This window comes from Armigeres subalbatus, chromosome 2 (assembly GCF_024139115.2).
Source record: "Armigeres subalbatus isolate Guangzhou_Male chromosome 2, GZ_Asu_2, whole genome shotgun sequence".
NCBI classification, from domain to species: domain Eukaryota; kingdom Metazoa; phylum Arthropoda; class Insecta; order Diptera; family Culicidae; genus Armigeres; species Armigeres subalbatus.
Genome location: NC_085140.1, coordinates 240,287,768 through 240,302,889, shown reverse-complemented (window position 1 = coordinate 240,302,889; position 15,122 = coordinate 240,287,768). Strand labels below are relative to the sequence as shown.

The following is a 15,122-nucleotide window of genomic DNA, read 5'->3' as shown; positions in this document are numbered from 1 at the left end:
GTTGTCATTGGTTCCAGGTAGTCTACGAACTCCATAGAGTCAAGGTCCGGCGACCAACCTCCGCAATGGAGGCAACTATTGAAGAATACACAAATTGTGTGATCTTTTCTTGGTATATGTTTGCATTTCAAGTGGTTCTTGTTGTTATCATTGGTTCCAGATAGTCTACAAACTCCATAGAGTCAAGGTCTGTGGATCAACCTCCGTAATGGAGGCAGTTATTGAAGAATAAGCAAGTTGTGTAACCCCTTCTTGATATATGTTTGCATTTCACGTAGTTCTTGTTATTGTCATTGGTTCTAGGTAGTCTACGAACTCCATAAAGTAATGTTCTGCAGATCAACCCCCGAACGGATGGTTATTGGTACATGTTTGCATTCCAATTAGTTAAAGTTGTTATCATTTTCTCTAGGCAGTTATTAAAGAATAAATAAGATGTGTAACCTCATCTTTATATATTTGCATTTCAAGTAGTTCTTGTTGTCATGGGTTGTCCTAACTTCATTCATATCACTTATACGAAACTGTTTATTCCTTGGAAATGCAAAATGTAAATAAATTGGAACGAGACAACTTCAAGTCGAGAACGTAAGGGGATAAAATGGGCGAATATCTCAAATATCATGTACCGTATTTAAAACAGCTAAAAGACCATTTAGTTTATCGTGTAAGCCTAGAAGTCTTACTCTATTAATTTTAAGGATGGCCATGAGCATATGTCATGAACGCATTTTATTCTATGGACCACAAAGGACAAGTCTTCTCCTTCTTCTTCGATGGCTCTACATTCCAACTGGAACTTGACCTGCTTTTCAACTTCTATTAGCATACTCTATGCCCAGGGTGTCGAGAATGTTAATAATCTCAAAACATCCTAGACCGGACCGAGAATCGAACCTCGCCATCTCCGGATTGGCAATCTTACGCCTTTGGTCGCAAGGACCCCAGACAAAGGACAAGTACCAAATTTAAAACAGGCTGATATATCTCTAGTTAAGCAAGTAGATCTTAGTGTCTTACTTCAGGGTTTTCTTGGATGACCATGAACCTATGCAACGGACGCATTCTATTCGACGTATCATAAAAGGCATGTGAAATAATCCGGAAGATCTCTGGTTACGCGTACAGATCTCAAGACCTTTTTTTTATTAATTTTATTATCTAATACATGCATTCATCTCTTAGCTAGGTGTTTCGATGTTTTCTTAACACTATCATAACACAGACCTTTTACAGGGTTTTCTTGGATGACCATGAACGTATGCAATTACGCCCTAAATTCGAAATAACGCTCCCTCTTTTTACGCTCTGATTCAATTTACGCTCCCCCGTTTTGGGCGCAAAAAAAGTTTTTGCAGTATTAACTCATATGTTTGTTTACAAACACATTTACAACCAAATTGCAAGACACTCCGGATTTGTCGTTGAATTTCCAACACTTTTTGCTGAGCGCTTTAGTTCTTCATGTTCTTCTTTTTATTTATTTTAGAAATGATATGCGATTTCCGAAAGCCGCGTCGTAATAATGTAAGTATTGAAAATATTAAAAAGATCAACAATCTTTTCAACGACTACTACACGACTTTGAGTTAAGGAAATGAAACTGAGGCATTTTTGCATACACTTGATCAACATTTCTAATTCGAATTTCAAACTCAATGATCACCTACTTTAGAGTAAGCCTAGGAAAACTTATTTTATTTTTTTCTTCTACGTAATGCATAAGAATCATGAGGAATTTTGAAAAAAATCCTCAAGTCAAATTTGAGTAGAAACAGATGAGTATGCGGCCCTTAATATGAATATATTTTTTTACTGAGAACTATGAACAAACATAAAATGGCACCAATACAATAACTATGATATCTGGTTGGCTATTGAAACAATGTTATTGCCCAAGAGATAGATATGTTACATTAAAATTACTAAGTTTGCGGTAATAGTTTTTATATTTAGTGAACATTAATCATCAAGAGAGAGTATTCAAATGTGTACAATTTCAAATTTGTTCTCGATTTAGGGTAAATTTTCATAATTTTTATCTTTTAATTTGGCGAAAGGCCTAAATTGCCAACAATTCGTATTGTCCCCTATTAAGATGTTTTGTGAATAAATATTTGTAGAGATTCTTATTAGATATCAGTTGCATTGGTTTTATCCATGCATGCTGTGCATGCTCTGAGAATTCGTTATCCAACAGAATCAAAGCATACTTCATAGCTTGTAACAAGTCTTTTTATGAACAATTCTTCACCTTTATACAACAAACGACAAACAAAGCACATAGACCCGGCGGTGAATGGTTATAGAAACTGAAACTCACTTTGCGTCACATGGTTCCGCTCGCCTTTGTTGGCGGTTTGCACTTCGTCTCGCTGCAGCGGATATTCGATAGAATTTTCCTGCGAGATTGAATTTCCGTTCGCTTCCTCGTCGGAGAAGTTGCCAATCACGGGACCTGGTTGGAGAAAAAAAAAGTAAGATAAAAGGAGGAGTTTATTAGTTTCTCAGTACTGTATGATCGTCGTCGTTCGTTTAGTTTATGCTTTATGGTTTAGAATGTAGTCAGGTATGCTGTGCAATATTTCGCCTCTTTCCGCCCATCTATACGAAGCTGCACTTTTGTTTACGATAGATGATGCCCCGTGCCGCTTCCTGTGCTCGTAACTAATTGCATTTCTCCCGACAGCAGGGGCAAATATGTTCTCAATTTTGCACGTGAGTTATGGCCGGAGCAGAGTTTCCTTTTTGCTTTCGCTCAGCTGTGCCACCATAACGATCGTGCGGGGAGCGCCTAGCGGTCTTGAAAGTGCGAAAAACGCTGCGGTCGGTCCCCGTTAATTATTTAAACCATCGAAACGTTCAACACATCATCGAACAAGGCAGGGTAGCACGTGTGTGGGCAAAGTCGCATCCAAGTCGATCTGCAAGCCAGAAGCGAAATGTGTTTGTTTTCCATTATGGCTAATTTCTCAGCTCTACTGTATGTAATTGCTTTTTGAACTTACTGTCTAATTGCAAAGACACCAAATGGTGATATATAAATTCCTTTGTCACAATAAATATCAATTAATTTTCGATGGATCGTACCGTTTTACATTGTAAATAAAATATCATGCTGGATGTACATCAAGCGAACGAAAATGCAGGAAACCGTTTTTGATATATGTAGTCTTCGAAAAAACAGTCCATTTACGGTTTTGAGTACAACATCCAGCTAATATTAATTACTGTGAGCTATTTCTCGGAGGGAAACATCACGCCGAATGCCAACACATGTGCCAATTTGCGCGGCCGGGTTGTGTGGAAGAAAGAATATTGTCCCCTGTGATGTGACAGTTCGCCATAATTTACGGTGTTTAATTTATTCGCGTGCTGAGCGCTTCCGAATGTTTGTAAATAGAGAATGTTGTTCAACTGCATGATTTACTGTTCATTTGAGCGATGTAGAAAAAGGAGCGATGGCGAAAAAAGGAAAAAAGATATTCTGAATAGAAGTACTGAAGATTCCAAAGATAAATGTAAGGCTTAGAGAGTGATTACATTTAGTGGGTTTGGGTGTTTTAAAAGTGAACCACAAAACTTTGACGTGAAGCATTCTGCTACTTGCATTGCAAACGTTACGACGTGCTCATTCGACTATGTACATTGATAGTTTGATCGCTTTTGCTGTCCAATTGAATTTATGATTTCACATATATGAAATTTTTGCATATTTTGAAAATCTTCTTTTTCGTCTATAAGTATAAAAATGAGTTTGCATTTCCTTTAAGCAATATAACTTACGAAAGGGTGAAACGATTGGCAAGATTTTCCAACTAATCGGTTCGCCTTAAAAACAGCAGATACCCACAATCATCCTGACACCAAGTTTCACCCACCTAATTTGTTATCTTCATTTTTCGAAAACTATTTGTTGGAAGCAGTTGAAGTTCAAGTTTTTTCATGCAATTATTAAACAATTATTAAAATATTTGGACTTTAATTGTCTCCAACAACAACAACAATTAAGGTGGGCGAAAACTGGGCTCAGGGTTATTCGTGGTTGGCTTACCTTATATACAAAGAGTTTACGGATTTGACGGGACAAAAAAAAAATAAAGTGCAATATTACGATGAGATGGGATTGCATGAAAATTAATCTTTAGAGTGTCCCAGTAAATATAAGCACGATTAAAAAATTACATTCAGTGGACGTTCTCACCTCGACGTGAATAGACGCGCTTGTTCACTGGTTTGCTCTCGGTGCTGTTTTTTATTCGTGTAAGCTATTCGTAAGCATCACAATGGCTTGCGAAATTGCGGTAAAAAACACGCTGGCTTTCTTGTTCCCGGAATGCGCAGCTCAACCAGCTCTGGTTGATATGGCGCGTTTCGTGAAATCCCTGAGTGGGGATCAAAAAATGATGGAAACCGCCCACAAGATATCCGAAGAAAACTCGGTTTTCATACACAGATAAAAATATGTTGTGATTTTAAATGTATTTTCATGCACATATTTGGAGCATGCAAATAAACGTAACATTACATCGATCTCACTTTTCTTTTAAATTGAAATAAATTTAAACTGTGCTTGCTTGTAAAATTCAATCAAATTTAATTGAGTATCGAATGTTAATTCGTTTGATGGGATAAACTTTAATTTTACACGCCGTTGAATATTCAAAATTATTTGCTGTGTACGCTAAAAAACGGAGGAAGCGATGAAAATTGCTTTGGCAAATAACACGGAAATGCTGTCATTCAACTACACGAATGGGAAAAGTGTAATGGTGCAGATAGCTGAAGCTGGAGGAAACACCCGGTACGTACGTATTTTTGATCTGCCGCCGGAGATTGCTGATTCTGACTTGACATCCGTGATGTCAAGGTTTGGAAAAGTGAAACGGACAGTGCGCGAACGGTTCCCGGTGGAGTACCAACTGGACATGTTCACTGGAGTCCGCGGTGTTTATATAGAACTTGAAAGGCTATTCCGGAGGTTCTTTATTTTCGGAATTTAAAAGGCAGAATACACTATGAAGGTCTCAAGCCAAGGTGTTTTGTCTGTAAATCGGACATGCACCTGAAAAAATCATGTCCGATAGTGCAAGAACGACGCAGCGATATAAAAGAAACCACATAACAGCTCGAGAAACAGACAGTGCGAATCTAAAACCCAAAAAGTTGGAAAAGGATGTGAAACAAAGGAATGCAGCACGGGTAAAAATCCGTAACCGAAAACATGACTAAAAAGTCATGATTTCATAAAACTTGTTTGTTCATGATATCATGACTACAGTTCATGATTTCATGACCGAATCAACGATTCCCGTAGCATTTTTTTCTCAAACTACGTTCATAACCGCTCAAAGCGTTATCAAAACTCTATCTGCTTTTTTCATAAATAAAATATTATGACTTTGTGCAATGTTTTCATGACTCTGAGTCATGAAATCATGAAGCTTGGTCATGAAAAATGACGCTGAGTAGTGGAAACATGATTCAGAGTCATGAAAACATGACTCAAAGTCATGAAAATATGTCAAAAATATCCGAGTTTAGCGTTACGCAGCTTGTATAATTGTTTTTTTTTCTGTCAAGGCGTCCCTTGCAGATGTTCTCGGGCCGTGTTTTCGTTTTTAATTTAAAATAGTTAATCAATTAATCTAGTTTGTATACGGTAGAAGATTTAGTTGGAAATTTTAGCGGAGTACGCGAAGTGTGCGATTGCGTTTATGTCATCACTGCTCCCGTTATTTTTATTTCGCCCAGCGTTCCGCGTTTTGTATCGTGGCAAATTGGGAAAGTGTCTTTTGCAATCCCGGTCCGGTTGCTTGTGCTTTCGCGGACAGTGTAATCAATGTATACCTATCTAATGATTGCATAAAGTGTTTTTTCGTTGATTTTGTTTTTTTTGTTCTGTTGATCGGTGCCCGTGTCTCATACCGTTCTTATGTTACGGTTGCTTCATAGGAATTAGGATTCGGTCAAATAGGTCAATCGTGGTGGAAATTATTTTCTGTGTAAGCAGGGCAGATTCCCGTTTTGTTCCCAAGATTAATAATATAATACAGAAGAAACAATTCGCATCCCTGGGACGCAGTGGCGTGGCACCCAACCAGATACCGGAAACCGAGATGCCGGTTATGCCTACTTATGCAACGTTGAACTAAACTGGACGATTTGAATGGGATTATTGTTGCAGAACCGCAACTAATTAGAAGGAGTGGAGCGCCAATTTTCATGGACACAAGGAGTGTGCTCAAATCAATTATATTTAATTTGGTGAGATTTTTTCATTATGCATTGATTATGATTCTTTAAACTTAATACGTGCTGGATTATTTAGAAAATTATTAGAAAGTAAAAATTGAGTTCGCGTCGTGTCATGCTTTCTTCAGTGTATAGCCAGAACGATCGCCCTCTCATTGTTCTGCTTTTTCGTTTAACTGTATGAATTGAAATGATTTATTTTATCTGTATTATCGTGATTCGAACATAAAGTCATGAAATATCCTAATAGTTATTCAAATAAAAATAAATCAATTATCATAAATCAATAAAAATCTAAAAAACTAAAACAAAAGTCAGCGAAAATTAAAGAAACCAAATCAGTGAATTGTTTCGACGAATGTGCTAAAATAAATTAAACGCTCATTGATTATAAAATGCATTTGGAGTTAAATGTACCGATCTCCACTGTTCCCGTTTAGCTCTTCACAGATGTTGTAGTCAGTAATGCATTCCAACTCACGATTTTTATTCTTGAATTTAAATCGACGCCCTGGGATCATTAATGACAGATGCCAGATTCATGAATCATGTTTCTACGTCATGATATCATGACCCGAATTCCCAATTTCCGTCAAATAATTCGGAACCATAAGTGACAGATGCTAGATTCATGAATTACGATTCTGTTTTCATGACTTCAGTTCATGGTTCCGGAGTCCATGCTTCATGATATCATGACTCTGTTGGTCACTTTTCGCCACAAAATATGTAAAACGTAACGCCAAGCTAGCGTTACAGCCAAATGAGTCATGATTTCATGACCTTTTTTCATGGTGTATTTTCATAACATAAAAAAACACATTTTTCTTGAAATCATGACTCATTTTGCCACTTTTTGGTTCCGGATTTTTACCCGTGAGTGCGGCACCGTTCACCTGGTGAATCTGTGGACGAATATCCGCACATAGCGGATGGGAAAATCAATGCATCATCAGTCAAGGAGGAAAGCAATCGTGTTATCGTTCCTGATGCTCCCCGTGAGAAGGCAAAGTACAGAATCGCATCGTACGAGTGGATCGAGGACGAACGCGAACGACAGCTAATTATAGAGGAGGATAAAATTCGGATAGCAAAAGCTATGAATGTGAAAGCCGATGAAATCGAATTTTACATTGACAAACAGATTTTCTTTTGTATAATTCATTGATACAATATTGTTTTGCGGCTCCGCAAAGTGTTAGACACGACTGAGCCTTATAAATAAACGAACTAGAAAAAAAAAGAAAAATTACATTATGTAGTTCACTATCAATGATATGAGTGTATTACTTCTAAGTGAAGTTAAACGATTTACAATGATATGAAAATACTAAATCGGATCGTGTAGAACTGGTCCATAACCTTACATAACAATCTTCCACACAAAAGTTCATCGTATAACCTCATGGACCCTTGCATAAGGGCCTAGAATCGGGTATCCGTTATTTTAATGAAGTGTGTAGTAAATTTGACTTCAACATGTCCAAACATGTTTTTAAAACTAGAATAAATAGGTTTATAATTAAGTTCAGTCTGTACGATAGTTATTATCGAAGATGGTGTAAAAAAAGGGTTTAATAATATTTGGGAAATATCTTTAGGATTTTTTTTTTAAATGTATAAATTTGGTTTTAAATATCTAGGAAATCATTACATATTAGGATATAAATTGATATTTGACAGCTCTAAGATCTGTCAGTCTATCAGCAAATCCTACAAAAATGCCGTGAATACCAGGTCCCAACGCACCATCTGTTCGTTGATTTCAAGGCGGCATACGACAGTATAGACCACTTAGAGCTATGGAAAATTATGGACGAGAACAGCTTCCCTGCGAAGCTTACCAGACTGATCAAAGCAACGGTGGATGGTGTGCAAAACTGTGTGAAGATTTCGGGCGAACACTCCAGTTCGTTCGAATCGCGCCGGGGACTAAGACAAGGTGATGGACTTTCGTGCCTGTTGTTCAACATTGCGCTAGAAGGTGTCATGCGGAGAGCCGGGTGTAACAGCCGGGGTACGATTTTCAACAGATCCAGTCAATTTATTTGCTTCGCGGATGACATGGACATTGTCGGCCGAACATTTGCAAAGGTGGCAGAACTGTACACCCGCCTGAAACGTGAAGCAACAAAAGTTGGACTGGTGGTGAATGCGTCAAAGACAAAGTACATGCTTGTGGGCGAAACCGAGCGCGACAGGGCCCGCCTGGGAAGCAGTGTTACGATAGACGGGGATACCTTCGAGGTGGTCGAGGAATTCGTCTACCTCGGATCCTTGCTAACGGCTGACAACAACGTTAGTCGTGAAATACGAAGGCGCATCATCTGTGGAAGTCGGGCCTACTACGGGCTCCAGAAGAAACTGCGGTCGAAAAAAGATTCGCCACCGCACCAAATGTGTCATGTACAAGACGTTAATAAGACCGGTTGTCCTCTACGGACCTGAAACTTGGACCATGCTCAAGGAGGACTCGCAAGCACTCAGGGTATTCGTGAGACGTGTGCTTAGGACCATCTTTGGCGGTGTGCAAGAAGACGGTGTGTGGCGGCGAAGAATGAACCATGAGCTCGCCCAACTCTACGGCGAACCCAGTATCCAGAAGGTAGCTAAAGCCAGAAGGGTACGATGGGCAGGACATGTTGCAAGAATGCCGGACAGCAACCCTGCAAAGATGGTGTTCGCTTCCGATCCAGCAGGTACGAGACGGCGTGGAGCGCAGCGAGCGAGATGGGCAGACCATGTGCAGAACGACTTGGTGAGCGTGGGGCGTATCCGAGGATGGAGAGATGCGGCCTCGAACCGTGCATTGTGGCGTCAAATTGTTGATTCAGTGTTATCTGTTTAGATGTTAACTAAATAAATGAAAATGAAGATCTATCAGTGGCATTTGTTGCCCAGCCAGCACCATATTCGATTCAGCTCGTTACAACACTTCATCAGAACTTGATACTAATATCATCATCTGTGACCTTGCCACGTCACCACCGAATTCTCAAACCCTTTGCAATCTTGGGCTCTGAGACCATTTGCGTCTGTTTGTCTTGTCATTAGTTTCTCCCACGCTTCGCCATCAAACCTAATCATCTTCATCATAGTGCTGATGGCCATCACCCTGGTTGGTGAACGCTTTCTTGTTTTGTTTCCATTATGATGCACTACACAGTTCATCGCTCCAACACGGGCGATTAACCCGTGCCATATCGCATTCCGTTGGCAAGCTACTTCGGCATTTTGAGGTCTCGACGCAATCGACGGTCTCTGTGGTGAACACTGAACAGCATCACCTTATTATGGATCTTCTTCCTTCTTGTCGCGGGGATTCGAATCGATTCAATGAAATCGGTCAGCTGTTGCTTGGCTAACCTGTTCCTTAACAATAATAAATAAAGATCCACCATTTGAATAGGTACTCGGAAAATCATTATTCTGAATTCAGTTCCGTGATTCTGTGGAGATTTTTTTTAAAAATTAACAACCTGCCCGAATGTGTGCATCAATAACTGGAAAGTTAAATACACTTGGATGAAAAAAAAATTAAGTTGGGATTTAAAGTTATGTATTTCTTATTTCGAAATTATATAAACAGCGTAGAACAGCACAAGATTTATGTACATTCATAACAATACAAATATTAAGCTTTGGGAATACAAATGTTTTCACATGTCTCATCCACTCATTTCCTTTACAGGTCTGGAATATTAGTTTCCACTATTTAAATTTTCCTTTCCTACATAAAAAACATAATAAAAAAAAGAAAAACTCGTTTTTTTTGTTCCACTGCTGTTACATTGTTCGGGTGGTTGTTTTCCAATAAGCGGTAATCCACCATTGGTTGAATATCTGAAAAATGTATTCCAGGGTAGCTACTGTCTTCGAGTTCTATCATCCTTGTAAGTGATGCTGAACTTCGCTGCTTTCCGTTTTGCTCATTTCCCACGATGTGGATTCAAGTAATGCCGGTAACTGCTACCCGTCAGGATGGATAATGAGGTGAGCAAAGTTCAGTGCGGTTCTCTGATTCCGTTTCCAACTATCACGAGCCATCGTGGTTGTCTTGTAGCATTGCAGTCATTTACATTTCAATAAGCTACTTATGTTCGGTTGAATCCGATAAAGCTATATTTTTCGGAAAGCCATGCCCCATTGCTTTGTGTGGATAAATGGGGGAGACTTTTGAGATCTGATTTCTTTTTCTCTTGTCTAAAATATCTCGGATAAATTTTAACGATTGGAAATGGTTTTATCAAAACGTTATGAAAGAGTACCGTCAACTGGGGGGAAGATGATCATTGAGGTGAAGATGATCATTTGATGTGTCAGTCAAAAGTGCCAAATTTTGTTACGAAACGGTAGTCAACAATATTCTCCGTTCAAGTAATGTTACTGCTAGGTAGAAATCCGAGTTTTTCGATTATAATCATGAAAATGTATTTTGTGGAAGAAAGAGAGAGATAGTCATAAATGGCGCTATTTTCGTTTCAAATATTGACTTAGTAGACTTCTTTACGTAGTAAATTCAACATTCATACAAATAACCTAGTGTATTTTGACTACTAGGTCATAATGATTTTAGTAGAGCTGTCTTGATCAACTTCACCCCAAACCAGATTACTCAAAAAATGTGTGATAATTTAATTTATTTTAATAAATGCGAATGCATTTCAGAAAACTAAAGTAGTTGATTATTGCAACGTATAGCAGTACATGTTTTGAAAATATTTGTTTCGATTTAAAATGTAAACACACATTGTTATTGCATGTTTTGTCTTAAAAATGATCATCTTCCCCCCAGTTGACGGTAACAAATATTTTAACTACAGAAACACTCGAAGGTTTTCAAACTTCTAACCTTTTTTCAAAACGCTGCAGTGCGCTGTCAAAGTAGGTTTGTATACAGGAGAAATGTTCGGCGCTTCATCTCATAGTTCCCATGTTCATCCCATCAGAAACAAAGCAAAGGAAAATAATTTGATTTTTTCTCATTTTTGTGATTTTTACAGCAGTGAGCATGCATGTTAGCAAAAAGAAGCGACGAGACTGGTGTTGCACTTTTTTGTTTTGGGATGGGATGAATATATTTTCTGTGAAATGGAAACCAAAACAGGGACAAATTGATCTCAATGCAAAAATCGGTTTTTCATCAAACATTGCGACGTTTCATTCTTTATGGTTTGGAAAAATAAATAATTGCACAAATAGACATTTCAGCGGTTTTGTCAACTTTTTTTAGAAAACGGTTTTATAAAACTGGTAATTGTTCAGTTTTTAACTGGTTTTGAATACCGTGATGAACTTTAAAATTTAAAAAATCACGTTGATAAAGTAATTAAAAAAATTACTTAATTATTGGTTTTGAAAATCATCGTGAGTCATTAGGTCATTAGATCATTAGGCCGAAAGAGACATTTGACCGAACGGGTTACTTGGCCGAGAGGGTCGTTTGGCCGAAAGGGTCATTTGGCGAATAGGACATTTGGCTGAATAAGACATTTGACCGAATAGGTCATTTGAAAAGTGAGAAATTAGGAATAAGAAGAGAGACGTCTCAATTCCCACTCCTCACTGCAAAAATTAGGAGCAAGAAGTGAGTAGTGAGACGTCTCACTACTCGCTTCGCGCTTCTCTCTTTTCACAGTGAAAAGTGATAAATGAGGAGTGAGGAGTGAGACGTCTTACTTCTCACTCCTCATATCTCACTTCTCACTGTAGAAAAAGAGGAACGCGATGTGAGTAGTGAAACGTCTCACTACCCACTTCACACCACTCACTGTTTACATTGAGGCGTCTCACTTCTCATTCCTCATTTCACACTGTAAAAAGTAAGAAGCACGAAGCGAGTAGCGAGACGTAAACACTGTAAAAAAAAGTATGGGTAGTGAGTCGTCTCAATACTCACTTTTTACAGCGAGTGATGAGGAATGAGGAGTTAGAAGTGAGACGTCTCACTTCCCACTCCTTATTTCTCACTTCTCACTGTGAAAGTGAGTAGAGTGAAGTGGGTAGTGCGACGTCTCACTACTTATTTCGCGCTTCTCACTCTCACAGTGAGAAGAGAAAAAATAAGAGTGAGAAGTGAGACGTCTCTCATCTCATTCCTAATTCCTAACTTTTCAAATGACCTATTCGGCCAAATGACTCTTTCGGCCAAATGACCTGTTCGGCCGTAATGAACCTTTCGACCAAATGACCCCTTTGGCCAAATTACCCTTTCGGCCTAATGACTCTTTCGGCTAAATGACCCTTTCGGCCAAATGACCCTTTCGGCATAATGGTTTGTTCGGCCTAGTGGCATTCGGCCAAAGGAGCCTTCCCCTGTTGATGGGCCATACACGCCTTTCGACGTAAATTACGTCTAAGTGGAAGGCTTGCATACAGGGTGTTGAGTAAAAATTTAAAAATTGGGGACCGTCACGAAATCATGTAAGATTTTGAACGTTAATAGTGTCGATGGATTTTTGAGATTTATATATCAATCGACTTGGACTCCACCAAATCATTTTTTTTCCAAACTCAGTGAAAAAATAAGAACCAATCAATGTTGTTCATGCATTCTCAACACGGACATCAGATTAATGTAAGATGCGGGCCTTTTGGCCTACACGTTTCATTTTCTCTGTGCATAAAAAGACGTCTTGTAGCGGTCTCAGTGGCAACGACTGCCGCAGCAGTGCTTGCCCTGCTAAGCTACTAAGGACCTCCGTCGTCCTCCGCAGCTTAGCGGGTACCTGTCTAGCGTACTGGTTTCGTGGGATCAAACCCCACCGAAGGGAGTGGTTACCCTCCAATACCTTTTCCGAACTAAATTTATCACATGTTGTGCATATCTATAAATCGAGTTTCAGACATAGTAATTAATTTCCACTCGGGGTGGCCTAATACCCGGAACATAGGCAATTAACTTTAAACGAACCGAAATAAATCGGTTCTTTTCAGGACCATTATTATATAGTGATTTGGTTTACCCCCGATTTTATCACGTTTTTGACCCGATTTTGCCACCCCAACAAAATTTGAAAATTTCAGTCGTTTTTTTTATTTTTGTAAAGGCTGTTACAAATATTTAGTAAAAATTATGTCCTACTGATTTCCGCAAGGTCAAGGAAGGGGGAGGGTGATGATAAACAATAAATGTTAAAATGAAAAAATCATAAAAAAAACTCCTCGGATTTGTTACAGAATGTTTTGAAAATCCTCAAAATTATCCGAATTTTATTTTGTTGCCTCTCAGAATATTTTTTTTGGGTGAAAAAATCTGAGGGGGGGAGGAGACATAATTGTTTTTAAATATTTGTAATGGCCTAAATGCCGCAAAAAACAAACATGATTTTCATGAAACAGCTTTCACCGCCTGTGGTTTAAATAATTTCTGAATGCATGTCAAGGATTTGGTAAGTTTTTTTTACAAGAAATAACGAGAACCGTACATGCATTAAGCCTTTTCATAAAATATCATGGACTGATCCTTAGCATAAACTGATTCATATTTGGTCGGAGCTCTGCCAAACCACATCAAGGGTAGGCTTACCAGATATTTTTTCTGGAAGGAGAACATTTGGTTCTACGGATGAATGAAATGGAGAACATATGGTCGGGGTTTTGCCAAACCGCACTAATCGCACGGCTTTTTGACTGACCTATGATATTTTGTTCGTACGAGGATATTCGTGCGTAGGATATTCTCAGGATTTGCTGTAGGATATCTTCAGTTGTGGGGTTGAAGGATATCCGAAACGAAAGCTTAGTCAGAAAAAATGGGTAACTTTTCGTTGACGCATGGTTCGATTTGGCTGAAGCCCGACCATATGATCTTGATTTTCACATATATTTGTCAGATTTTCCAAAAATATTTATCATTAAGGGTATGCAATATACCAAACTTTTTCATGTCGAATGCTGGTTAGAAATAAAACAAAACAAAATATCGGTTTATTTTTGAAACTTCGAAATCATGCGAAATTTAGAACCCATCTGATCAACACTAGGACCATTCTTTGACGCTAGGTAGACAGTAATTGATCCTTCAGAAGGCCCTGAACGTCCAGGAAGTGACTAATTTTTCAAATTTGCCCTAGAATCCTATATTTTTCTAACAGTTTGTTATAGAAATCTAATAACAATATCAGAACCGTAATGTGACTAGAAGTTAATTCCGAACGGTCACCGAGTGTCCCTGCTAAAGATCCGGAACACTTGAGGAAGTTTTCACTTCTAAAAATACAGTCTAGAGTGATCATTTTATTTGTATACCTCTGTGAGAAATTCTTAAACATCGAACCACTCAGGGTTGAAGAAAGACCATCTAAGGGGCCGTACACAGATTACGTAAGCACTTATGGTGAGAGGGGGTCTGTCGTTTTCTTACGCACCACATAAATAAAAAAAAACATTTGTAAGAAAAAAATCTTACATGGTATCGAAAAATCCAGAAAAATGCCTTACGTAATATGTGTTTCAAAATCTGCCAATTGCCTCTCAGATGGATGCTTTGCTTCTTCGGAGACTTCGTTTGGAAAATAGCTGGATAAAATCGTAGCTCTCTAGAACGAACTTAAAGGCTTTTATGGGTGACTAGGAGCAAAGCGTGGTGCTATATTGGATTTGATTTCACAATTTCACTATAACCGATTAAGAAATACTCTCACGAATTAATAATTGGAGAACCATTCAGACGTTGTTTGAATAATGGCAGCCCAGGCATAATGGGTAAAAATATTTTGGAATATCACGGAATACCGTTTCATTTAATTTTTGGAATTGAACAACTCGAAACGGAAAAATAAAATCAGATTTCTCTAGCGCTAAACTCCGTGAAATTCCGTTTGTATTCACCTCTAGTTTGTGTTGTTGTCGTAAAATAGTTGGCT

General features: G+C 38.5%; 1 protein-coding gene across 3 annotated transcripts in view; it reads right to left on the bottom strand.

Annotated features, from left to right (window-relative positions):
- LOC134211978 (discoidin domain-containing receptor tyrosine kinase B) overlaps positions 1 to 15,122 on the bottom strand; it is an 802,844-nt gene that overhangs the window by 143,132 nt on the left and 644,590 nt on the right. For all 3 annotated transcript variants that reach the window (XM_062689416.1, XM_062689415.1, XM_062689417.1), the window contains one exon: positions 2,324 to 2,458. In XM_062689416.1, the coding sequence (XP_062545400.1) occupies positions 2,324 to 2,458 (135 nt within the window). The remainder of the gene's footprint in view (positions 1 to 2,323; positions 2,459 to 15,122) is intronic.